General features: G+C 33.9%; 3 protein-coding genes across 9 annotated transcripts; 2 read left to right on the top strand and 1 right to left on the bottom strand.

Moving 5' to 3' along the window:
- Nucleotides 1-1,298: 1,298 nt before the first annotated feature.
- On the bottom strand, nt 1,299-13,356 carry LOC110826353 (uncharacterized). 7 transcript variants are annotated; one of them, XR_015813731.1, is made up of 5 exons: nt 13,219-13,354; nt 12,985-13,119; nt 10,333-10,509; nt 9,625-9,714; nt 8,851-9,444 (listed from the first exon to the last, which is right to left on the bottom strand). XR_015813731.1 is itself a non-coding variant. In XM_088208624.1 (4 exons), exons 2-4 carry the CDS (start codon nt 13,109-13,111, stop codon nt 1,443-1,445), a joined length of 342 nt encoding a protein of 113 aa, XP_088064750.1. In that variant the 5' UTR covers nt 13,112-13,119; nt 13,219-13,356; the 3' UTR covers nt 1,299-1,442. The 7 variants fall into 7 exon arrangements, 6 of the variants coding, with proteins under 6 accessions (XP_088064750.1, XP_088064749.1, XP_088064748.1 ...); XM_088208624.1 differs by lacking the exons at nt 8,851-9,444; nt 9,625-9,714 and adding an exon at nt 1,299-1,498 and having other exon boundaries at nt 10,333-10,491; nt 13,219-13,356; XM_088208623.1 differs by lacking the exons at nt 8,851-9,444; nt 9,625-9,714 and adding an exon at nt 1,301-1,498 and having other exon boundaries at nt 12,985-13,116; nt 13,219-13,342.
- On the top strand, nt 4,222-7,757 carry LOC110826357 (Plastid-lipid associated protein PAP / fibrillin family protein). Its single transcript, XM_088208620.1, has 4 exons — nt 4,222-4,509; nt 4,839-4,962; nt 5,083-5,262; nt 7,380-7,757. The coding sequence occupies exons 1-4, from the start codon at nt 4,279-4,281 to the stop codon at nt 7,568-7,570; spliced, it is 726 nt and encodes a 241-aa protein (XP_088064746.1). The 5' UTR covers nt 4,222-4,278; the 3' UTR covers nt 7,571-7,757.
- Nucleotides 13,357-13,484: 128 nt separating the features above from the next.
- CRY3 (cryptochrome 3) lies at nt 13,485-22,613 on the top strand. Its single transcript, XM_022056970.2, has 13 exons — nt 13,485-13,901; nt 14,036-14,175; nt 14,296-14,517; nt 14,617-14,742; nt 14,828-14,902; nt 15,135-15,251; nt 15,347-15,393; nt 20,087-20,163; nt 20,282-20,357; nt 20,695-20,764; nt 20,922-21,045; nt 21,665-21,714; nt 22,143-22,613. The coding sequence occupies exons 1-13, from the start codon at nt 13,490-13,492 to the stop codon at nt 22,329-22,331; spliced, it is 1,725 nt and encodes a 574-aa protein (XP_021912662.2). The 5' UTR covers nt 13,485-13,489; the 3' UTR covers nt 22,332-22,613.
- Nucleotides 22,614-23,226: the final 613 nt, after the last annotated feature.

Raw genomic sequence — 23,226 nt, 5'->3', positions numbered from 1 at the left:
ATATGATAATCTTACAATGAGTGGATATAGATCATTAATATCATGTTGAAATAAGAGATGTTGTATATATATATATATATATATATATATAAATTCATGGGTTGGATATATATTTGAGGCCATGATGGGATAACCCTCATCCATAAACATATTTACTCTACAATTATTGCATGTTTAGACATTATAATAATTTCTGATTACTGAAAAAAGTACTAAACACCATAAAATGATTTACTAAGCAACCTTTTTTTGACAGTCATATCATTATTCTTATATGAAAATATTGGTTGTCTTTCTTTGTTTGGAAAAATATTTCTATGCTAAAATAAATATTTATCTAATAATATTATTAATTTATTAAAATTATTTTTTAAATAATCTAAATATAATTTAATTATTTAATAAACAATAAAAATAAATTTAGCATTTGAAAACAAAAAACAAAAAATATTATAAACTTTTGGATAATAACTTAATAAATATAAAAAATATTTAGGTGGTTAAAGTCAAAGTTATTTTTAAATGATTTAGTAATGGATCATTAAATATAAGCAAGCAAACCATATTTCATTCAAAAAAGAAATAAAACATATTTTCTCCACAATCTAGACACTTATTCCAACGTCATAATTGGATTTACTTATATTAACTAGACTTGTTCTTTAAAAAAAAAAAAACTTTAATATAGCATAAAATATAAATTTCATCTCAAAATAAAATTAATTTTGTCTTAACTTTCAAATAAGAATTTTTTAATAAATTGAAACGAACACACAATGACATAATATGTCTTTGGAAAAAATATATATATTATTTTTTAATGGTTTTAAGTAGAGTTAAATTACGCATTTAAAGTAAGTTTTTTTTTTCTTTAATTTGGTTTTGATATCTTTTTATTAACCACTTTTAAATTAAAAAATGTTTTACTAATTTTTATCTAAAAAAGACATCAGTATATATATGTTTATATATATATATATATATATAGAGAGAGAGAGAGAGAGAGAGTAGGGAATAGTCTTTTCCACATCATTGAAAACTATTAACTATTTTTTTTTTTAAAGAAGAAAGTTGAAAATATGACTTAATAATAGGAATATTATCGAATTTGAAGTAGTTGAATTTTGTACTTTTATAAATTAATTTGAATCATATAAAATGTGTATAAATTCTATTTATTTATGTAATGCCTGGGTTTTTTTTCTTTTTAATAGTGTAATTTAAGACAATTTTATGACCCAACACGTAAGTCTCATGTCAAATCAATCACACACAAAGAAACTTTTTTACACTTTATTATTCAAAATTAATATAAACTTGCAATTCTACATATACATCACAGGATAATATAATCTCATACACTTCCAGCAAACACTATCCATACTATTATAAACTTTTACATACTACAATCCATCCACAAAGAGAATCTTTGTCATGTGGCGCTATATACTAGACTCGAAAACCAGCAACTCAAATTCCGGCTCCATCCCTACTTCATCTGTTAATGATAAAGAATGAGTTCACATAACTGAATACGGTAAAATTAAGTTGCAAGTATAATATACAATAACAGAAAATTCAGTATGTCTATATGCATTCCATCTACACAACGTAAGTCATACCTTAGAGCCACTATAGGACTATTCATCATTAACTTATCCCGAAACTCTAGTTATGGTTACCAGTAGCACATACAACAACATAAAATCCAGTATTCCCATATGTACCATATCTATACAACCTAAGTCCTACTTTAGTACTACCCTAGGACTACACAGAATCAACTTGTCCTGGTAAGTTAGTTATATTCCATATCAAATGTGACCACCTTCCGAAGTCACCCCATGAGTACAAATGTTCTCACTCGTCACCAATATCGATGACCAACACTCAATCTTCTACCTCTCGACCCCTAATAGGCCACACACATACACAGATACCATCCTCTCCCGTCACCAACATCGGCGACCCAATCCCTTGCCCGTCGGGGTCTCCTGACCATCACCACTATCGGCGATCAACCTACTTTTTCTAGGTAATGACCACCAATATCGGCGTCCCCCAATGCTACCAACTCAATGACCATACCATCCCGTACTCGTTTCATCATGTTATCTTGAGGCTCCCCTATTCCTTTACTCGGTATACCGATCCTACACACATCTCCCCGTATGACACATACTAACATTTCACACATATGCCGGTAACGTTCCCTCGCCAACCCTTAAAGTTACAGCAGCTATACCAACCTATATACAACTCACACTCTCACACCACACAACTACCAACATACCCCTACTCCTATACCTTAAACCACGTCTTACAAGCCTCTCTTTTCCTTTCCCAATTTCTAGCATCTACACTCTCCTCCGCATCTATACCTACCTCTCCCTACGGTCATACCGCGCCTCTTCTCTTACCTGAATCTCTTTACACACACCGAACTCCTCTTCCACAGCTCACTTTAAAGACCCCTTGCACAGTCATGAACTCTCATATCTCTCACAGACCTCACACCCCGCTTTTCTTCTTATTCTACCTCCCACGGCCTGTTCAAAATATCACAACTCACACACTCACCATCACGAATACTCATCTCTCTCATAGAACACTCACCGAGTGCATTCTTCCTTCTCTCTCCTCCCGCGGCCTCCTCTGCGCACCCCTATCGCACACACACAAACTCTCATGGCCATCACGGATCTCACTCACTCACCGACCTCCTCATTCACTCTCTCTTCCCCCGACCTTCACCATGTGCTTATACTCATTTTACACAAAATATCCACCCTCTCTCATAGACCTTTCCCACTTTCTAACGTCTTCATTCTCTCTCTTCCCGCGGCCTCCTCCGTGAATGCCTCCACTGTTCAACCTGCCATCCACACCCGCCTGTCTCTACATTTTAGTTCTGTTACTCTACATACTAACCAAAACCTAGATTTCTCAACCTAAAATCACAATTTCGAAATCGCTCCACACCTATACAAGAACTCAAAATTTTACCGTACCTCACATCTCCATCTTGCTTTCTCCCGTAGCTCGCATTGTTCCGGTCCTCTTTCCTGTTCACTCTCTTTTTTCGTTTCTCTCCAATCTAGCTCCACTCTCTCTCTCTCTCTCTCTCTCTCTCTCTCACACACACACCTTCTCTTCCTGCCCCCGATCTCTCACTTTTCTGTTTTCTTTCTTTTCCTCTATTTTTTTTTTCTTTTTTTTCTTTTTTTTTTTCTTTCCCTTCTCCTATTTATACCCCACCAGTCTCTCATCCTGCCCGTCCATCTCACCTCATCCCAACTGTCCACTTCCCCCCCTTCTCCAAACGACGTCGTTTCCTCTCCCTCTTCTCCAAACGACGCCGTTTCCTCTCCCTCTTCACCAAACGATACCGTTTCATCTATGAAATTTTTATCTTTTTATTTATTTATTTTTTTTTCAGTTATTACAATTTATTTTTAATTTAATACAATTTAATATATAAACTATACAAAATATATTTAGTTATATAATTGTAATAATAATGAAAATAAATTATTAGAGTTAATAATACTTCAATGATATAAAATAACATATATTTAATTTATGACATGACAGTTAATATATACATTGTATTAGTATATTTAATTATAAAATAGTTAATAATAATTACACAAAATTAATTTTAATTAATAATATTTTATTTATATAGGAGGAGGTGTACTCGAGTTTATGTTTACTAATATGTACATTTTGTATAATATATTTAATTATAAAATTTTAATAATAAACATAATAAATTTTTTTTAATTGATGATACTCTAATTTATATATTATTTTCATTTATTTTAATAAAAAATATATAATCAACTTTGTTATTAGTAATAATATTGTATGTTTAATAATATTCTAATTTATATAAGATAAAAATTATATATATTAATAATAACAATACAAATAATTAATCTACATCTTTTATAAATAAATATAGCTTTTATTAATTTTTACTAAAATTTTTTGAAAATGTAAAATTAGAATTTAAAGAAAAAACTTGTGTACTAATATACAAACTTCCAAAAAAATAAAATCTCACTATTGAGTCCACACAACAAGATAAAGGATAACACAGTTAAAATATCTGCATACGTGGCAGACGGCCAGCTCGTGGTGAGGTTGAAAGGGGGTCTACCTTTTGATTTCCATGCACACGTGGAATCTTCCCAATCCATTTACCGATATTTCGATCCATGGCTTCGCCTGTCAATTGCCCCGATTTTCTCTTGGATCTTTCTCCTCGTCTCCATGGCCGCTGCAATAACAGCTGCTTCTTCTTTAACTGTGTCATCGTCCTTATCCAAAACCAAAACCCCATTGCACGCTTCGAAACCTGTAAATTTGCCCTTCCCTGTTTCGGTTTCACTTCCTTGCAAAAATCGACTGAACAGAACGCTGAGGGTTGTCAATTCGATTTCCGTATCAGACCCGGGATTGCGGACCGGGCCTGACGATCTTGTTTCTTCCATTCTCTCCAAGGTTTCATCCATTACTCTCTAATGTATTCTTCTTACGGTTATCAGAAGAGAAGTATGTTTTATTTCTTTTTCTTTTATGGACGAATCACCTAGTTCATTCGCGCACCAACGAAGTAAAGGTGCAATTTCGTTTTCTGCCGTTAGATTTCTTTACTTTGAAAAGTATGAGTGTAAAATTAAGCGAGTTATATCGATTTGTTGTCCAAAGAAGTCTACGCTGGGTGTCTGTTAATGATTTTTGAGGCTTGAGGAAACAGTGAATGCCGTGCTAGTTTTTTTTCCCCTATGCTTTTATTTCTCAGTTTTTATGCCGTGAAAATGGTGAATCAGGTGAGACAAACTGATGGAGGACTGTCACTGACTAAAGAACAACATAAAGAGGTAGCTGAAGTGGCTCGAGAACTGCAGAAATACTGTGTGAAGGAGCCTGTGAAATGCCCTCTTATCTTCGGAGGTATTATCAAATTCATGGGCCTGAACTTTATATTGTTCACCTAATGTTATGCTTCTTCCTTGGTCAGATTACCATCTTTTTTGTACTTGAATCTTTGTGTTAACCAAGCAATGTATTCAGATTGGGATGTGGCATATTGTTCAAGGCCAACATCGCCTGGAGGTGGTTACAGAAGTGTATTTGGCCGACTTTTCTTCAAAACCAAGGAGATGATTCAGGCTGTTGAAGCACCGGACATCGTGAGAAACAAGGTCTCTTTTTCTGCTTTGGGATTCTTTGATGGAGAGGTCTCTTTAAAAGGTAAGCCAAATTAATAATCTTAATAAATGGGGATTTTGGAGGTGAATTATAATTAGCCGATATCTTTTTAAAGTGAAACCAAAGCCTATTAGGTTTCCTGACTGCATTGTGAAATGGCTTTTAGGTTGCCATTGCTTCAAGTTTATTTATTTGGTTCAATTCTTAGATCTCAAATTATATATATATATATACATATATATAGAGAAATAATTTTTTTTGAAATAAAAAGTAAAGTGTATATTAATAAGGTACTAAAAAGAGGGGGTACCGCCTCTTAAACAATTTACAAAATAATTAGTATGTCAATGATATCTCCAAAATATTCATCCCTTACAATATCATGACCAAGAAAACTAGACCCAAAATAGTTAATCCATCTCTCTTAATTTATACAGTCCTAACTCCTTTCCATCAAAGACCCTAACATTTCTTTCGTTCCAAATAACCCAAAAAACAGATATAGGAATCAAATTGGCAACATTACATTTGTTGATCAGCCCATCCCAAGCCCAGATTTCTCCCCTCACATTTCCAAAAATCACCCAACTAATCCCCAAAAGCTGATAAATAATGCTCCATAAGCTATGAGTAACAGGACACCATAGCAGCAGGTGATTACAAGATTCCTCATCACACATGCAAAGAGAGCATCTATTAACAATAACCTGACCCCTCGCCTTTAAGTTGTTGAAAGTGAGTATTTTTTCCCTACACGCTTCCCATGCAAAGAAAGCCATTCTAGGGGGCACTTTAGTTTTCCAGATTTGCTTAATAGGGAGTTCCAGCCTTCCTTCCTCCTCTCCCCCAATCAGAAAGCTATAGTATGAATGAACAGAAAAATTACCCCTTTTCTCAAGACTCCACAGAATCTTATCTGGTTCCTTTTGTATACGTTGTTTCTCCAGTGTTAGCAAAAGTTCTTCATACTCCTTGATTTCCCAGTCATTTAAATGTCTATTGACTCTAACGGACCAATCAACACAGCCATTACAAAGCCTATGTGCATCAGCCACCGCCAACCCTTTTGGAGTATGCAATTTCAAAAATTCTGGGAAACAAATTCTGTAATCTATCCTCACCAGCCCACCCTTTTGGAGTATGCAATTTCAAATTGGTGCAGGAAAGAAAACTTGGCCACTGTTTCATAATATTCTTCCACAACCCACGCCCATGGGTACCTCAGATATATAGGGAAATAATAGATCATATATTTGACATTATTGAGCTAGGGTACCTCAGATTATCTATCATCTTTTGAGATGACAATAAAGAAATCATATAATCATCTGAATTTAAATTTCCTCCAGGTCCCACTAATGGAAAGAATCTGGTATATGCCAGGCCTAAAATTGGGTGGTCACTCATTGATGGTCAACGAAAAATATGCTAAGGCTGTGTTTGGTTAAACATGCTAGATCGTATAATAGAAACAAAAGTAGAAATGGATGAAGTTGGAATAGAAAGTCAAGTTTGTGAATTTTTGTTTCTACTTTGCGAAGTGGAAAATCTATCTACATGAAATTTGGTACAGGATTAGAATTGATTCAATTGTTAATCGAACACACAATGACACAAAATTGGGATCATGATTCAATTTCAGAGACCAAATATATTGTAATAACTATGATAAAATGAAAGAGACGGGATTGAACTAAACATAGCCTCAATGTCTTGCCATTTTCTACCTATCATTGCAAACACATCTTAGAGTTGATTATGTCAAGACTGGTGCCATATCCTGATGACAAGCTTGTGATACCTCCCAGCAAAGATGCTGTGTTTATGGAAAAGTGAAATTTGCTCTGCTTTTGTTAATTGTTTTAAGGCCGCTTGATGTTTTATCTGCATCAGGCAGTTAATTTCCTTTAGGACGCAATTAAGAAATAGTTTCGAAGAGGAACAATATACATATGTTTGTTTTAGGATGAACTGAATAATGACATATTGGATTATGCTTTTGAGTTGATGATTAAGCAGGGATTCAGTGGAATCAACATGATTTCTCAGTCTTCTTTGTAAATTCAAATATTTTTACCATCTAGGTTATTTATCTTTAAGCTCAAATGGTATTTGCTGTGGACTTCGTGCTCATCTTGCCTAAAAATGTGGATGTACAGGAAAGCTGAAAGTTTTGGACAGTGAATGGATCCAAGTTATATTTGAGCCACCTGTATTGAAGATAGGAGGAATGAAGTTCAAATATGGCTTTGAGAGTGAGGTTAAGCTGCAGATCTCATATATAGATGAAAAGATCAGGTTGGGAAAAGGTTCAAAAGGATCACTATTTGTGTTCCAAAGACGCCAATAAGATCAGCATAGTCCTTCATGTTCCTCTTTCGTGTGGCACTAATAATTTTGTTGTACAAGATTTAAGTATTTATTTGTGTAAATCTCCCGTGTCACCTCACTTTCTGGTGTGTGAGGCCAAAAGCATATCTCACTTGTTGCATTTAACTGATCCTCATTTGACAATGCCGAGCAATCATTCTGATCCAGCCCTACCAATCCTGTGTACTTGATTAATAGAGAGAGACACTCAGACGAGCCAATCAACATTGAAAGAAACTTCCCAAATTACTCAATTTACAAGTCTGACAGAATATGCATCCTCATAGGGGTTTTTCGGCAGTTGATTTAGAATGTTAATCATTAATTCAGAAAAATTTTCAGCGAAGAACACAACTTATTTTGAATTGTGGAAACAAACGAAGAAGTTGATGCTTTAGATGCCAGAATTGAAAAATGGATGAATTAACCAGGCCCAACTTTAGGAATGTCGTAGTGCTCAGTTAGATTAGCCAGATACTGAATTGAATTCCTGGATCCTGTCACGGTGGCATTTGGAAGCCATCTTAGTCAATCGCTGGAGCTCAAGTTTCTGTGTCTGCTCTAAGTACTTCCGTTCAGCTGGAGTAAGATGGTAATCACACTTAGCAGCCCGGCCAGAAACATCTTTTTCGGTCTCAGCTAGATCATCTGCCGACATTCCTCAATGTCAGCCTAAGAAGCTCCAAAAAGGAAGGGACCACGCAAGTTAAGCATACTGCTCCTTTTATGATAACATACTGCTTGTAGGATTTGAGAGGTTAAATTTTAAAACTTACTAATTTAATTGTAAAATTTTTTTAGCTAAGGGTACTTAAAAACCACCATTAAAATAGCTGCTTTGATTCTTTGACACAACAAGATGAATTTGACACTAAGAAGACCTAATGTAATGACATTGATTGAACCTACGTAAAAATTATGATGGATAGCTGGTCTTGAATTAGCTATACATAACATTTCTTTCTTGATGACAATATTAGCACTGCAAATCATTCAACCATATACCTAATTTAAATTATAAAGAACTACGGCACACTCAAACCCAAAAAAAAAAAAGAAATAAAATGTTTAGTTAAATCATATCAGTCAATATTGGTTATTATCTATTTTTATACTTATTATCTGATTTTTTAATTATTTTTTTAACCTAGAGAAGAAAATAGAGCCGTAAAAAAAAAAAATTAAATAGTATTAATTTTGATAGCAATTCAATTTTATTATAATTATTTAAAAAATAAATTTATAAATTAAAAAAACACTCGATACTTTATTAATAGAAAGAATATAAGTTTTACAACATTCATAAGACAAAATTTCATATTCCAAATCCGTTATGTATTAATTTGTTGAATATAATAAATCTCATTTATTATTTTCACCTCATGTCCTAAATGTTTAAGCCCATATAAAGCATTTTTCAACCGATAAACTTTATCTTCTTTATCTTTCTTTTCATAACCAGGTATTTGTTCAACAAACACTTCTTTTTCAAGTACACTATTTAAAAATGCTGACTTCACATCTATTTAATACATTTTTCAATAATTTTGGACAACAAGTGAAATAATCATACACACAGTATCCAATCTAGCAATAGGAGCAAATACTTCAAAGTAATCAATATGTGACTTTTGCTTGTATCCTTTTGCAACGAGCCTCGCTTTAAACCATTCCACTTCTCTGTTAACCTTCTATTTTGTTTTGTATACCCATTTAACTCCAATTGGTTTCTTTCCATTTGGTAGAGTAGTTAATTCTCATGTATTATTCTTCTCAATAGCAAAAATTTTTTTATCCATCACTTTAACCATCAATCATCATTAGACGCTTCTTCAAACACTATTGGATCACAATCTGCAAAGAAAGCATAATGAACAACATCTTCATCGTCATCGAAATCATTATTAACTTCATAATCTTTTAAATAAGTAAGTGAATAATGATCTCGTTCTGAAGGTCTTAATATAGGAGGAGATAAAGCTTCTGGAGCGATACCAGATGATTCTTCAGAAACTAGGGGAGAAGACTACTCACCAGTGTGATTACTTCTTTTTGTTTCATTGTTTATGAACACTGGAACTGATTGTGATCTCTTTTTTTCTTCAAACCATCCCTATACTCCATCTTCATCAAAAGTAACATCACAGCTAATAATTACCTTTTGGGTCTTTGGGTTGTACAGTTTGTAGACCTTTGTTTCCATGCTATAATCAATAAAAATGCATTTGTTTGCTTTTTCATCAAGTTTTTTCTTTAACTCATTTGGTACATGTGAATAAGCGATACAACTAAATACTCTCATATGACTTAAATTAGACTTTTGTCTGCTTCGTACTTCTAGTGGTGTTTTATCATGAACACATTTAACATGATATCTATTTAAAATATAAACTACACAAGCAATTGCTTCTGCCTAAAAACTCTTAGGTAACTTCTTACAATGCATTATGCTTCTCAACATAGCCATAACAGTTCTATTTTTTCGTCATACCACTCCATTTTGTTGAGAAATATATCTAACTGTTAATTGATGCTTAATTCCATGTTTCATCAAAAAATCATCACAAACAATATATTCTATGCCTTTGTTTGTTCTTAAAGTTTTGAGAAGGTAACCACTTTATCTTTCAATATATTGCACATACTTCTTAACTATTCCACATGCATCCGATTTATGCTTCAAAAAATATACTCATGCGTTTCTACTAAAATCATCAACGAAAATAATGAAGTATTTGTTACCTCTATTATAAGGAGCGTCCATGTAGCATAAGCCTGAATGCACAAGCTCAAGTGGGCTTTTGGCTCTCAATGCCTGCTTTGTAGGAAATGGATCTATGTGCTTCTTTCTTAAGACACAATGCTCATAAAGTTGGTCAGGAACTTGAATAGCTGGTAAGCCTGAAACCCACTCTTTATCTGTAAGAAATTTGATGCTCCTAAGGTTTAAGTACCCGAGCCGCATATATCATATAACCAATTATTATCGACAATAACAGAATTACAGTTAGAAACATCACCATAATTGATCTGCATTGAAAATAAATGATTAGATGACATCTTTACTTTTATGATCATTCCTTTTTTTGTGTCACTTACAGTGCACTCGTGTTTATTGAAACACAAATCATAATCTTTTTCTGCTAGTTGTCCCACGCTTAACAGATTTTGACACATAGTAGGAGCATAATAAACTTTAGAAATATCATCCGCAGACCCATTGTTTAGTTTATTGGCAATTCTTTCTTTTCCTAAAATTGAGATTTCATAGTTATCACCTAGTTTCACGGAAGAACGAAACGATTCACCTAACTCAAAGAATACTTCCTTATTTCCACTCAGATTATTGCTACTGACTAATAACCACTAACTATTGTTATTTCTATTACTATTATGAGCTATCATCAATAAAGTCCCTACACTATCATTTTGGGCTAACTCGACTTGATTTTCTCTATGTTCTGATCTCTTTGCACAACACTTTCTACTATAATGACTATATCTTTTGCAATTATGACATTGAATATATGATTTACACTCTAATTGATAGTGACTATATTTTTTTATATTTATGACATTTGATGCAAGACTTACCTTGAGAATATTCATTCTCTGTTGCACATTGTTTTGAAGTTATTCTGAAATTTCTTTATCTTTTACTTATGAGATTTGAGCATCTTTGACTATGTTGTGATTTAAGCGTCTCATCCTTTAAATTTAATTTAGCCTTTAAAACTTGTTCTATTGTGTTTGGAGATCTTTCATTCATCCACATCTCCCATGACTCTAATGAAGCTTGTAAATCATTAAGAGTCATGATGTCCAAATTTTTTGACTTTTCAATGGCTGTCATCGCATAATCAAATCGATTTGACAACGTACATAAGATCTTCTCCATGTCATCTCTCTCATTTATTTGATCTCCGTTTGGTTTTTTTTTCATTTATTAGCTTCTCCATTCATGAAAAATAATCACGAATACTTTCGTCTTTGCGTTATCCCATTAACTCGAATTGTCTTTTCAATCTTTGTAGTTGAATTCCTTTGACTGGATCTACACCTTCATATGTTTTGAATAAAATATTTCAAGTCTTTTTTGCTATTTTGGCATGAAATATTTTTTTTAGAACTGACAGCTCTACAGATTGATAAATTAAAAATAAAACTTTCTTATTTAACGAATAATCACAAACCAATTCTTATAGACCTGCTTCTAACGACTTTTCCTTTTCAACGAAATCATTATCTAAAATTTCACCATAACCATTGCTCTTCAAACACAGCTCCATTAAGTGCTTTCATATCACAAAATTATTTTTGCAAACAAACTTAAAAATTGATGACTACACTTGTTGAAATTGAATTCCTGTTATTGAACTAGAAATCATATTGATCAAACCTTACGCTATAATACCAGATGTTGACAATTTAATTTTGTTATAATTATTTAGATAATAAGTTTATAAATTAAAAAATGCTCAATACTTTATTAATAAAAAAATATAAATTTTACAATACTCACAAGATAAAATTCACACCTTAAACCCGTTATACATTAACTTATTGAAACTAATAAATTTTATTTATTTTTTTGCACCTCACATCACAAATGTTTTTCTTGTCCACAAATTTATCATTTCTCTTTTACCTAAACCTATTTATTTAAGTAAAAAAATTTATATTATCGTTTATTTTCTCTCTTTATTGTTGCCACTTCACCTTTGCCTCTCTTTATTATTGCCGCTTCACCTTCCTCTCTTTATTGTCAATTAAATGAAGTTTTAATTTTCAACATTGATTAAATTAAATTTAATTATCCAACAAATTTTCTTATTCAATTCAGAAGGATCACATTACTACTGGATAAAATGTGGGAGTAAGAGGAATCGATAAGTGATACTACTGGAAGAATTCCTCATTGGACAATAACTGATTTTCTGAAATTGCTTGGGATTTACACCTTTAATAATGTGAATCGCTACTATTAGTTACAATCAGAATATATCAATGCAACAGAATTTTCAGCACCTTCACTTTAGTTTTAATCGCTTAGAGCTGTCTATCAACTACAACTAGTCACAGACTTTTGCTGTAAAAACCAACTACAGCAGTGGATCCATTTGCTTCAGTTAAAAGCTTAATTTCCAAGCGATCGGAACCCAAAAACGAACCTCTTTTTACACATATCAAAACCCGTGTATGATTTCTCTATGTCTCGTTAACAAAATCGTGATATGAAAGAAATTTCAATACTTTGGTTCTAGAGATTTTAGGAGGAACTGTGCTCTTAATGCTCAACTCGAGTTCAATAATATGTCATGACCTGAAACAAGCATTTCAGAAACAAAAGCGAACAAGAAGCACATTAGCAGGGGAGAACATGAGAAAACCAACCTGTCGAAAGAGGAGAATGGTGGTGCCTGTGCTTCTTTTTCTTCTTTTTAATGCCATCTGTCTTCACTTCCAGCGCTTTCCCCTTCAGCCTCAGCTTGCCCACTATCACATTCTCGTATGAAGACATCTGTTCTTCTTCGCATCACAACGTTAAGCACAGAAGTAAGAGCAGATTCAGCTCCAATTAATTTAGATGAGAAACTATGAATTTGGTCTATGGATGATACTGCTCACCTTTCTCCGTAGGTTCTAGAATCAACCCACGAGCTCCGGATGATCATGGAAACAAGTCCTGGCATTAAATAGATATATTGTAGATTAAACGATGCCGTTTCACTTGCATTGGCTCATTTAGCTGCATTCTTACAGCTCGACACCCTTAAAGGCGAGAAGTCAACTAACTTAGAGGTTAATAAAGAGCCACGTCACAGCTACAATCCCAGCCACGTGTCAGCTCATGAATTGCTTAACTTATCTTTTTGCATTACTCTCAACTATGCGCCATATGGCTTCTTTCTGTCTCTCACCCGCTCATCCTACGCTGCAAAAACTCATACATCCATCCAAATCCACTTCACTGCTTAAAGATTCACTCGTAGTTGGCTTCTCAATCATGAATTCCCGTTCAATATCCAACCCTAAATCGGCTTCTTCCTCAATAGTTTATCAGGTACCGGCGCTAAATGCCAATGAAATGGACAGCATTGCAGACAAAACCTTCGAAAGGTACACCTCAAAGACAGTGAAGAGGAGGGGTAAAGGAGTCGCCATTGTTTGGTTTAGAAACGATTTGAGAATACTCGACAATGAGTCACTGTTCAATGCTTGGGTTTCTTCTGACTCGGTTTTGCCGGTTTACTGCGTTGATCCTCGTAATTTCGAGAATACGCATTACTTTGGCTTCCCGAAAACTGGAGGTATTATATCCTCGAATTAGATTTTTTTTTTCTTGTGAATCAAGTGATCCAGTTATATATGTAATCTTCATGGCTTGAGACTGATTAATCTACTTTGACGGCCTGTAAATGTTTGCTTATATTTATATTGGCAGCTCTGAGAGCTCAATTTCTTATGGAATGCTTGTCTGACTTGAAGAGGAATCTGATAAAGAGAGGGCTTAACCTACTTATTCGACATGGGAAACCCGAGGAAATTCTCCCTTCTCTTGCAAATGCTTTTGGAGCTCATACAGTTAAGTTGATAGTTCACGTCGTTAGTTCGATTAAGTTCCCAAACACCCATACACACACGCACACAAACAAATACATTCATTATGTCTCTCCAAGTTAATAATCAATCTAACATAATCAGGTATATGCCCATAAAGAAACCTGTAGTGAAGAGCTATATGTTGAAAAATTGGTCCGCAAAAGTTTGCGGGGAGTTAAGCTACCATCTTCCCAGAAATCCACTGGCCAGAGTTCTACAGACAGTACTAAGCTACAACTAGTTTGGGGCAGCACCATGTATCACATAAATGATCTCCCATTCAGTGCCGTTGAATTGCCAGATGTGTATACCCAATTTCGTAAGGCATGACTTAGAATTCATTATGCTACTTCTTGGGTCTTCGCAAGAAGCTTATATGTATGTGGTAATCGTATTTGTTCATGAGACTGCTGGAACTTGCAGTCTGTGGAATCCAAGTGTAAAATCAGAGGTTGTGTTAAGATTCCAATATCTCTTGGGCCAACATCTAGCATTGATGATTGGGGATGTGTTCCTTCACTTGAGCAACTTGGACTTCACCAGCTAAAGGCATGCTTAATTATTTGGACAAATCTTGAATAAAAAATCAAGTAGTTAATTTTTTTTATATGTTCATCTTTTAATGTTGATCCAGGTTAGCAAGGGGTTAAGATTTGTAGGTGGTGAAACAGCTGCACTCAGCAGGGTGATCGAGTACTTCTGGAATGAGGCAAGAGAAGCTCTATTGTTATATTTCTATAAATGTCTTTTTTTTCATTGTTAATGTGAAACTGCAAAGGAATCCTTACACAACTTCTCAGCAATCATAGGAGAAATAAATGAAGTTAATCAATTTAACAACGGCAAAGTCTGTAAGATTTAACACTAGTGGAATTCACATTAGTTCAGTGCTATTTGCATGAAGCTAACAGAGACTGGGGTTATATGTGATATTTATGTAGGACTTAATAAGGATATATAAAGAGACAAGGAATGGGATGTTGGGAGCTGATTACTCAACTAAGTTCTCGCCCTGGCTTGCTTCAGGAAGTCTTTCACCATGTTATGTTTATGAGGAGGTTGAAACTATTTGTGAGAATTCCTAGTGCATTGCACACTTACATTGCAGATTTGAGCCATGCTAATCTTGTGTTGACTTTCTGATATTTTTCAGGTGAAAAGATATGAAAGGGAGAGGCAAGCAAATGATTCAACATACTGGTACTTATTTGTGCAAAGACAGTTTTGCTTGTGTTGTTGTGTATGCATCCAAGCATGAGACACGGTCACAAATGCAGATTCCATGTTTATACTTCACACTGCTTTCTCTTTCAATGTCCTTTCAAGTGTAGATTTGACTTTCTCCATCGATCTGTTGATAAAATTAATTGTTCAGCTTTTGAACAAGTCCAAGGATAGATATCTGTTAGTGATTTGAATACATCTATTTTATTAGGATTAGTTATCTGTTTTCCTATTCTTTTACCACGTTAGTAAATGTGTAAAACGAGGCTGCGATTTGATTTCTTTTGTAAGGCTATATATATAGCTAAGTCAATATCTTAATGGTAGTATGCTCTCTCTAGTTTCTAGTTTACTTGTGTTAAGCAAAAAACTATTTTAACACTTGGTATAAGAGCCACGTCATAGTGGCTTAATTGAAATTAAGAAGCAGCAGTTTTCTTAGAGTTCAGCAAAGAAAATATGACAATAGAGGTTGGATTTGTGCAACCAGCAATACCAAAACTTGATGGATATTATGATCACTGGTGTATGCTTGTGGAGAATTTCCTAAGATCAAAGGAATATTGGAGTATTGTGGACGTTGAAATTCCTACAACAGCAGAAGGAGTTCAACTCACTGAAGCACAAAAAAAGGTAATTGATGATGCAAAGTTAAAAGATTTGAAAGCAAATAATTATCTCTTCCAGGCCATAGATCGATCAATCTTGGAAACTATTTTAAACAAAGATGCATTCAAAAGCATTTGGGATTCTTTCAAGTAGAAATATCAAGGGACAGCACGGGTTCAACGAGCACAGCGACAGGCTCTTTAGAAGGAGTTTGAGATGCTGAATATAAAGGAGAGAGAATCTGTAAATGAGAATTTTGCTTGTACTCTTACTGTGGTTAACAAGCTGAGAGCTAATAAAAGGAATATGGATGATGTAACTGTCATTGAAAAGATTTTGAGATTTATGACTTCCAAATATGATTATGTGGCGTGCTCTATTGCAGAATCAAAAGATTTGAATGCCCTTACTATTGACGAGTTACAAAATAGTCTTTCAATGCATAAGCAACGTTTATAGGTTCATATTATGGAAGAGCAGGCATTGAAGGTCATTGTTGGAGAGTCTTCAAGAGAAAGAGGACGAGGCCGAGGCCATGGTGGAATGCGAGGTTTTGAAAGAGGAGGAGGCAAGCGCAATTTCAGAAAAGCCACTATTGAATGTTATAACTGGCATAAACTTGGACATTTTCAGTATGAATGCCCAAAAAAGGAGATAGAAGCAAGAGCAAACTATATGGAAGATAGTGAAGAGATGTTGTTAATGGTGTACACAAACGATAAAGAAGTCAGCAAAGAAGAACTATGGTTTCTTGATTCTGGATGTCGTAATCACATGTATGGCAAGGAGTTTTTATCAGATTTTAATGAAAATTTCAGAGAGAAAGTGAAACTAGGAGATAACTCGAGTATGGACGTGATGCGTAAAGGTAATGTGCGAATGTTGGTAAAAGGTCTTGTACAAATCATTACAGGTGTATTTTACGTTTCCGGATTAAAAAACAACCTGATAAGCATTGGTCAATTAGTCGAGAAGGGACTTGCAATCTTTATATAGCAAGAAACATGCAAAATCTATCATCTAGAGAAAGGTTTGATTATAGAGGTCAAAATTTCTTCAAACCGAATGTTCAAGTTGTTTGCTCAAATACAATTGAAGGAGGAAGCTTGTTTCAATTCTTTCACAGAAGATCTAGCTCAACTTTGGCAATATAGATGTACCCATCTAAGCTTCAATGGTGTGAAACTTCTCTAAAAAAAGGGAATGGTGAGAGGACTCCCTTGCTTTGAAACTCCTGTGAATACATTTAGGGATTGCTTGGTGGGAAAACAACACAGAGATTCATTTCCCAAGGAAGACACTTTAAGAGCTTCTCAAATCGTGAACTGGTGCATACTGATATATATGGGTCAATCAGTCCTACGTGTAATAGCAACAAAAGGTAGATGATCAGTTTTATTGATGACTATAGTCGTAAAATTTAGGTTTATTCTTTAAGTGAGAAATAAGAAATTATTATTATTTTCAAGAAATGTAAGATTCATGTTGAAAAAGAGACAAATTTAACCATAAAGTGTCTTTGTACTGATCATGGGGATGAGTTCACCTCACTTGAACTCACTAACTTTTGCAATGAGAATGATATCCGAAGACAACTAACAGCTGCATACAGTCCTCAACAGAACGGTATCGTGGAGAGAAAGAATTGAACTATCATGAATACGGTTCGAAGTATGCTATCAGAAAAGAAGATTCCCAAAACTTTTTGGCCAGAAACTGTAAACTAGTCAGTTCATATTCTCAATAGAAGTCCAACTCTTGCAGTGAAAAACAGAACTACAGAAGAAACTTGAAGTGGATCCAAGCCATCTGTAGATCATTTCAGGGTGTTCCGATACGTATGTCATGTCTATATTCTGGATTGTAAAAGGACTAAATTTGATGACAAGAGTGTAAGATACATTTTTCTTGGAGTCAGTGAGGAGTCAAAGGCATGTAGGCTATATGATCCTGTTTCTACAAAAGTTATAATAAGTAGAGATGGGAATGAAGCTGAAAATAATGGCTGCATCAACATTGAGGAACCTGAATTTATAAATGAATTAAATGAAGGTAATTTATCTAGTTTGGTGAAGGATCTTCACTTGAGACTTGCCAACGCAGGTTAAGAAGCCAACGAAATTGGATGGATGATTATGTAAGTGGAGAAGGTTTATTTGAGGAAGAAGACATGGCATATTCAGCTATGTTTGCAATGAATGATCAAATTCTCTTCGAAGAGGCGATAAAAGAAGCGTATTGAAGAGTAGCGATGGATATGGAAATTGAAGTAATAACAAAAAATAATACTTGGTAATTGACGAATTTACATACTGGGACAAAAATAGTTGGTGTGAAATGGGTGTATAAAACGAAGCTTAATGAAAATGGAGAAGTGGAGAAGTACAAAGCTCGTTTGGTTGCAAAGAGCTACAGTCAAAAGTATGCGTGGATTATGGAAAAGTTTTTGCACTTGTAACATGTTTGGAGACAGTTCGAATAGTAATTTCTCTTATAGCTCAGAAATGGTGGATAATTTTTTAGATAAATGTAAAGTCTGCTTTTTTCCATAGCAAAATTAGTGAGGGAATTTTTGTTGAGCAACCTCCTAATTATGAGAAGAAGGGTGATGAACATAAAGTATATAAATCAAAGAAAGCTTTATACAGACTAAAGCAAGCTTCACGAGCTTGGTATAATCGAATAGAGTCATATTTTACTGAGGAAGATTTCGAACGATGCCCCTACGAGCATACTCTATTCATCAAAAAAAGAGAATGAGATAAAATTTTAATTACTTGTCTCTATGTTGATGACTTGATATTTACAGGCAATGATGAGCATATGTTTCTGAAATTCAAGTCATCAATGATGCATGAATTCGACATGACGAATCTAGGAAAAATTATGTATTTCCTTGGCATAGAAGTGTTGCAGAGGTCAGAAAATATTTTTATTTGTCAAAGAAGATACACACAGGAGGCACTAAAAATGTTTTCTATGGATAAATGCAACTCAGTTCATAACCCAATTGTTCCAGGTGGTAAAATCATGTGTGATGAGGATGGATTAAGGGTGGATAGCGGTTATTATAAGCAAATAGTAGGTAGCTTAATGAATTTGACAGCTACTCGACCAGACATTATGTTTGTTTTAAGTCTCCTAAGTAGATACATGGATCATCCCACAGATCTTCATTTTCAAGCAACCGAGAGAGTGTTGAGATATTTAAAGGAGATGTTAGATTTTGGGATACTATATAAAAAAGGAAGAGATGAAAGATTAGTTGTTTATACGGATAACGATTACGTAGGAGATTTAACTAACAGGAAAGAGTACTTTAGGTTATGTTGTTATGTTGAGTTCAGGAGCTTTCTCTTAGTCATCGGAGAAAGAATCAATTGTCACCTCGTCCACTACAGAAGCTGAGTTTGTTGCAGCAGCTTCATGTGCTTGTCAAGTTGTTTGGATAAGAAGGATTTTGGAAGGTTTGAATAATGTTCAAAGTGCTAGTACAACAATTTTCTGTGACAATAATTCAACTATTGAACTCTCCAAAACTCTGGTACTGCATGGTTGAAATAACATATAGATGTCAGGTTTCATTTTCTTCGTGAACTTACTAAAGATGGAATTATAAAGCTGGTCCACTGTCACACTTAAGAACAGGTTGTAGGCATAATGACCAAGCCATTGAAGCTTTATATGTTCGTGAAGTTGAGAGCTTTGCTTAGAATAATTTGGTATTCAGTTTAAGGGAGGATGTTGAGAAAATTAGTTGTTCAACTTTTGAATGAGTTCAAAGATAGACATTTGTTAGTGATTTGAATAAATCTATTTTTTAGGGATTAATTATTTGTTTTTCTATTCTTTTGCCACGTTCGTAAATGTGTAAAATGTGACTGCAATTTGATTTCTTTTGTAAGGCTATATATATAGCCAAGTCAGTGTCTTAATGGTAGTATGCTTTCTTTACAGTTTCCAGTTTACTTGTGTTACGCAAGAAACTATCCTTCTACCCCGACTTTTGGACATGATTGCTAAAATATTTTCTTAACCCTGAATATGATGTTGTTGTTAGGGTGTTGTTTGAATTGATATGGAGGGACTACTTCAGGTTTCTTTCAATTAAATGCGGGAATTCCTTGTTTCATTTAGGTAAATATTCATATAAAATTTCATATTTCTTTTTAACATACATTAGATACTAATAAATTCAAAGTGAAATGTGGTTGAACTGCAAGTAATGTTGTGCATGTTGGTTTGGCTTTTCTAGGTGGCCCAAGAAAAATTGAACGCAGGTGGAGTCAAGACCCTGGGCTTTTTGAATCCTGGAGAGAGGGTCGTACTGGGTATATTACTTAGTATGAAATTGCATATCTCTGTTTTCTTGTCAACCAACATCTCCTTTTTCCAGTTCTTTTACTCGTCGTAGCTAAATCATCTTCGGTTTGTGGTTTCCATCTTTCCTTCACTTTTATTCAGAAGGCTTCCCTTTTCATTATATAGTTCCTTGTTATGATCATAATTTCTACCACTATACTTTTCTGGTTGGTACTTCTTCCTTCTGCTCTAGCTTTATAGAATACGTGGAGCAGCTTGTTTGGATACCAAGGAGATTGAGAAAGAATTTGTTCTTTTTTCTACAACATTCACCTTTTCATCTGAATGAACACCATTAACTTTTAGGTACCCCCTTATAGATGCCAATATGAAGGAACTCTCTGCCACTGGGTTCATGTCAAATCGAGGAAGACAGGTAAACACTTTTTTTTAACATGTCTATATGTTTTTTTTGTCCTCAAGAAAATTCATAAATCTGGAGTAGCTACAGAAGCACCTCTGTCAAATCCTTAGATATTGTCTCTGCAGAACTAGTTTTTGATGCATGTACTAATTAGTTTAGACATATTCAGATTGTGTGTTCCTTTCTTGTTCGAGATATGGGTATCGACTGGCGTATGGGAGCTGAATGGTTTGAGACATGTCTCTTGGATTATGATCCATGTTCGAACTATGGAAATTGGACCTATGGAGCAGGTGATGCATCTCTGCTTTCTTTCCAACTATTATAAGCATGTGTCATTTTTGGGCACATTCTTAAGCTGCATGTAGTTCCACAATGGTCTTATGAGATGTGCAGAGGCGGTTCATCTTGAAAAGTAGGGTGCATTCAAGTTGGAAATAGGCCTGATCAGTACCAACTTCACCCTTTATAGTATAAATAGAGGGAAACAACACAAATAATTTCTGTAATGCTAAATTCACGTCTTCATCCAACAGGTTAAAAAAAATGGCAAGGCTGTTCATCTTGCCACAAAATAGGAGCAATAAGGTGGCAATGAAAGAAGGTCCTGTCTTCCATTTGTTTTCACTCATTTCATTTCTTAATTTGTGCATTCCATTTTTTTTTTCTTTCACTCCATATTTGCTTTCTGTGTTTCCATTTTATTTTTGGAAAATAAGTCAGAGGTGTCGTTACCAACAGGCTTCTCAGGAGTCCTTAAGTAATATACTGGGAAATTCTGCTCATAGGAATCAACTTTAAAGGAAAAAAAATCTGAGCAACTATTGATGCTGATTTAGTTTATAATTATGGGATTTCTCTGCCAAGAAATATCGAAATATTAACATTTTTTCATATTGTTCTACTTTTAAGGAGTTGGGAATGATCCACGAGAAGATCGCTATTTCAGCATCCCCAAGCAAGTAAGTGCTCTAAAATATATACTGATAGTTTTCTTAAAAAAGTTTTCTGCAGGAGAAAATTATATATAAATATTTATATTTAAGTAGTTATGTTTTTTGATAGCATTTGATAACTAATATGTGTGTTTTGAATCATAATAACCTATGCATGTTACAATAGACCCGAGCTACTAATAACAAAAATCACAGCTCCTTTCTTACAGTCCTGAAGATTATTCTTAAATTAAGAAAATGGAAACATGTTCTATTGTTTATTTATTAATTTTTCTGGAAAGGAACCTGTATTCTCTTTTACGAGGAGAAATGTTTAGTGTACATTTGCTGGTAATGCTACTACTACTATAAGGCATAATAACTAAGGAGACTATGAGCATAATCAAAACCTTAATTTAATAGTTGAGATACTTAAACCTTCTTGGCTCTTTCAGGCACAAACATATGATCCTGACGGTGAGTATGTAGCATATTGGTTGCCACAGTTACGAGCACTTCCAGAAGGTAAAAGAAACTTTCCTGGAAAGTCGTACATAGATCGAGTTGTACCTCTCAAGTTTGGAAACACTAACGAGGGACGTAGCCGAGGTACCATGGTTTCTGCTAAAGCAAACCAAGTTTAGAAAGAATCAAAACAGGGGATATAACAGGTAGGAGAGTGCAGACAAATTTAAGTGCTTTTTCCCTATTTGATTGATGATGAAGACAGTCTTCACAATGGAACATGTTTCATATGACCTCCATTTATTTTGGATGCAGGCAAATTCAGAAAAGAAAAAAAAAAAAAAGATTTGTTATGTAGTTCATAATAGAACATATATAATTTGGTCGTACATTTATTTATTTAAAATGTGGCAAAGAAAAGACTATTAATAGCAATTACCAAATCAATATCTTTTCGTATATGTTATTGAAAGTGAAATTTTGCGCATGTATTCTTATGTTGATTTTCCTTGTATGTTTCTAATTTTTTTTATCAGATTTCTAATTAATTTTTTGTATTAAAATATCATACGTACGTAAATATATAACATTAGAAAAACGGGTTGATATATCCTCATATGTGATTATTTATTTAGTCATGAATGATTAAATTATTTTTTAAAATCTATATTGCTACATTTTGTTATTATTTTTAGCTATCAAAAGTTAACGTTTTTATTTCATAAATTATCATTCATAATTAATACTATTATTTACAAGAACTACAATGAATCAATATAAAATAATAATAATAATAATAATAAAATGTTAAACTAGCGAGTCAAAAATACAAAAAAAGAAACAATTGTAGGAGTTTTATCAATTATTATGATTAAAAAAAAAATAAAGAATAAAACAGTCAACATTACATGGTGTAAATTATTTCTAATAGAAATATCATATGATTATGCAATCTTTTTTCCGAAATTAACTGGAACCAAATTGCTCCCAGTAATTGTAACAGAGAGAACCCATGTGAAAATATTTTGAGATACCTATAAAAATTTTGCAGATTTGTGTGTATATATATTTTTA

This window comes from Carica papaya, chromosome 7 (assembly GCF_054855325.1).
Source record: "Carica papaya isolate Zhongbai chromosome 7, ASM5485532v1, whole genome shotgun sequence".
In the NCBI taxonomy this organism is placed as follows: domain Eukaryota; kingdom Viridiplantae; phylum Streptophyta; class Magnoliopsida; order Brassicales; family Caricaceae; genus Carica; species Carica papaya.
This window is presented reverse-complemented; position numbering and strand designations above follow the sequence as displayed.

Excerpts from the sequence above, each read along its gene's own strand:
- LOC110826357 (XM_088208620.1), top strand. The coding sequence starts at position 4,279 with ATGGCCGCTGCAATAACAGCTGCTTCTTCTTTAACTGTGTCATCGTCC. Across the intron at positions 4,510-4,838 it reads TTTCTTCCATTCTCTCCAAG|GTGAGACAAACTGATGGAGG; the intron begins GTTTCATCCATT and ends ATGGTGAATCAG. Across the intron at positions 4,963-5,082 it reads ATGCCCTCTTATCTTCGGAG|ATTGGGATGTGGCATATTGT; the intron begins GTATTATCAAAT and ends CAATGTATTCAG.
- LOC110826353 (XM_088208621.1), bottom strand. The coding sequence starts at position 13,111 with ATGTCTTCATACGAGAATGTGATAGTGGGCAAGCTGAGGCTGAAGGGG. Across the intron at positions 10,510-12,984 it reads CCATTCTCCTCTTTCGACAG|ATAAAGAGTGGGTTTCAGGC; the intron begins GTTGGTTTTCTC and ends AATTTCTTACAG. Across the intron at positions 1,499-10,332 it reads GGACGCTCCTTATAATAGAG|ATGAAGTAGGGATGGAGCCG; the intron begins GTAACAAATACT and ends TATCATTAACAG.
- CRY3 (XM_022056970.2), top strand. The coding sequence starts at position 13,490 with ATGGCTTCTTTCTGTCTCTCACCCGCTCATCCTACGCTGCAAAAACTC. Across the intron at positions 20,358-20,694 it reads TGGAGAGAGGGTCGTACTGG|GTACCCCCTTATAGATGCCA; the intron begins GTATATTACTTA and ends ATTAACTTTTAG. Across the intron at positions 21,715-22,142 it reads ATTTCAGCATCCCCAAGCAA|GCACAAACATATGATCCTGA; the intron begins GTAAGTGCTCTA and ends TGGCTCTTTCAG.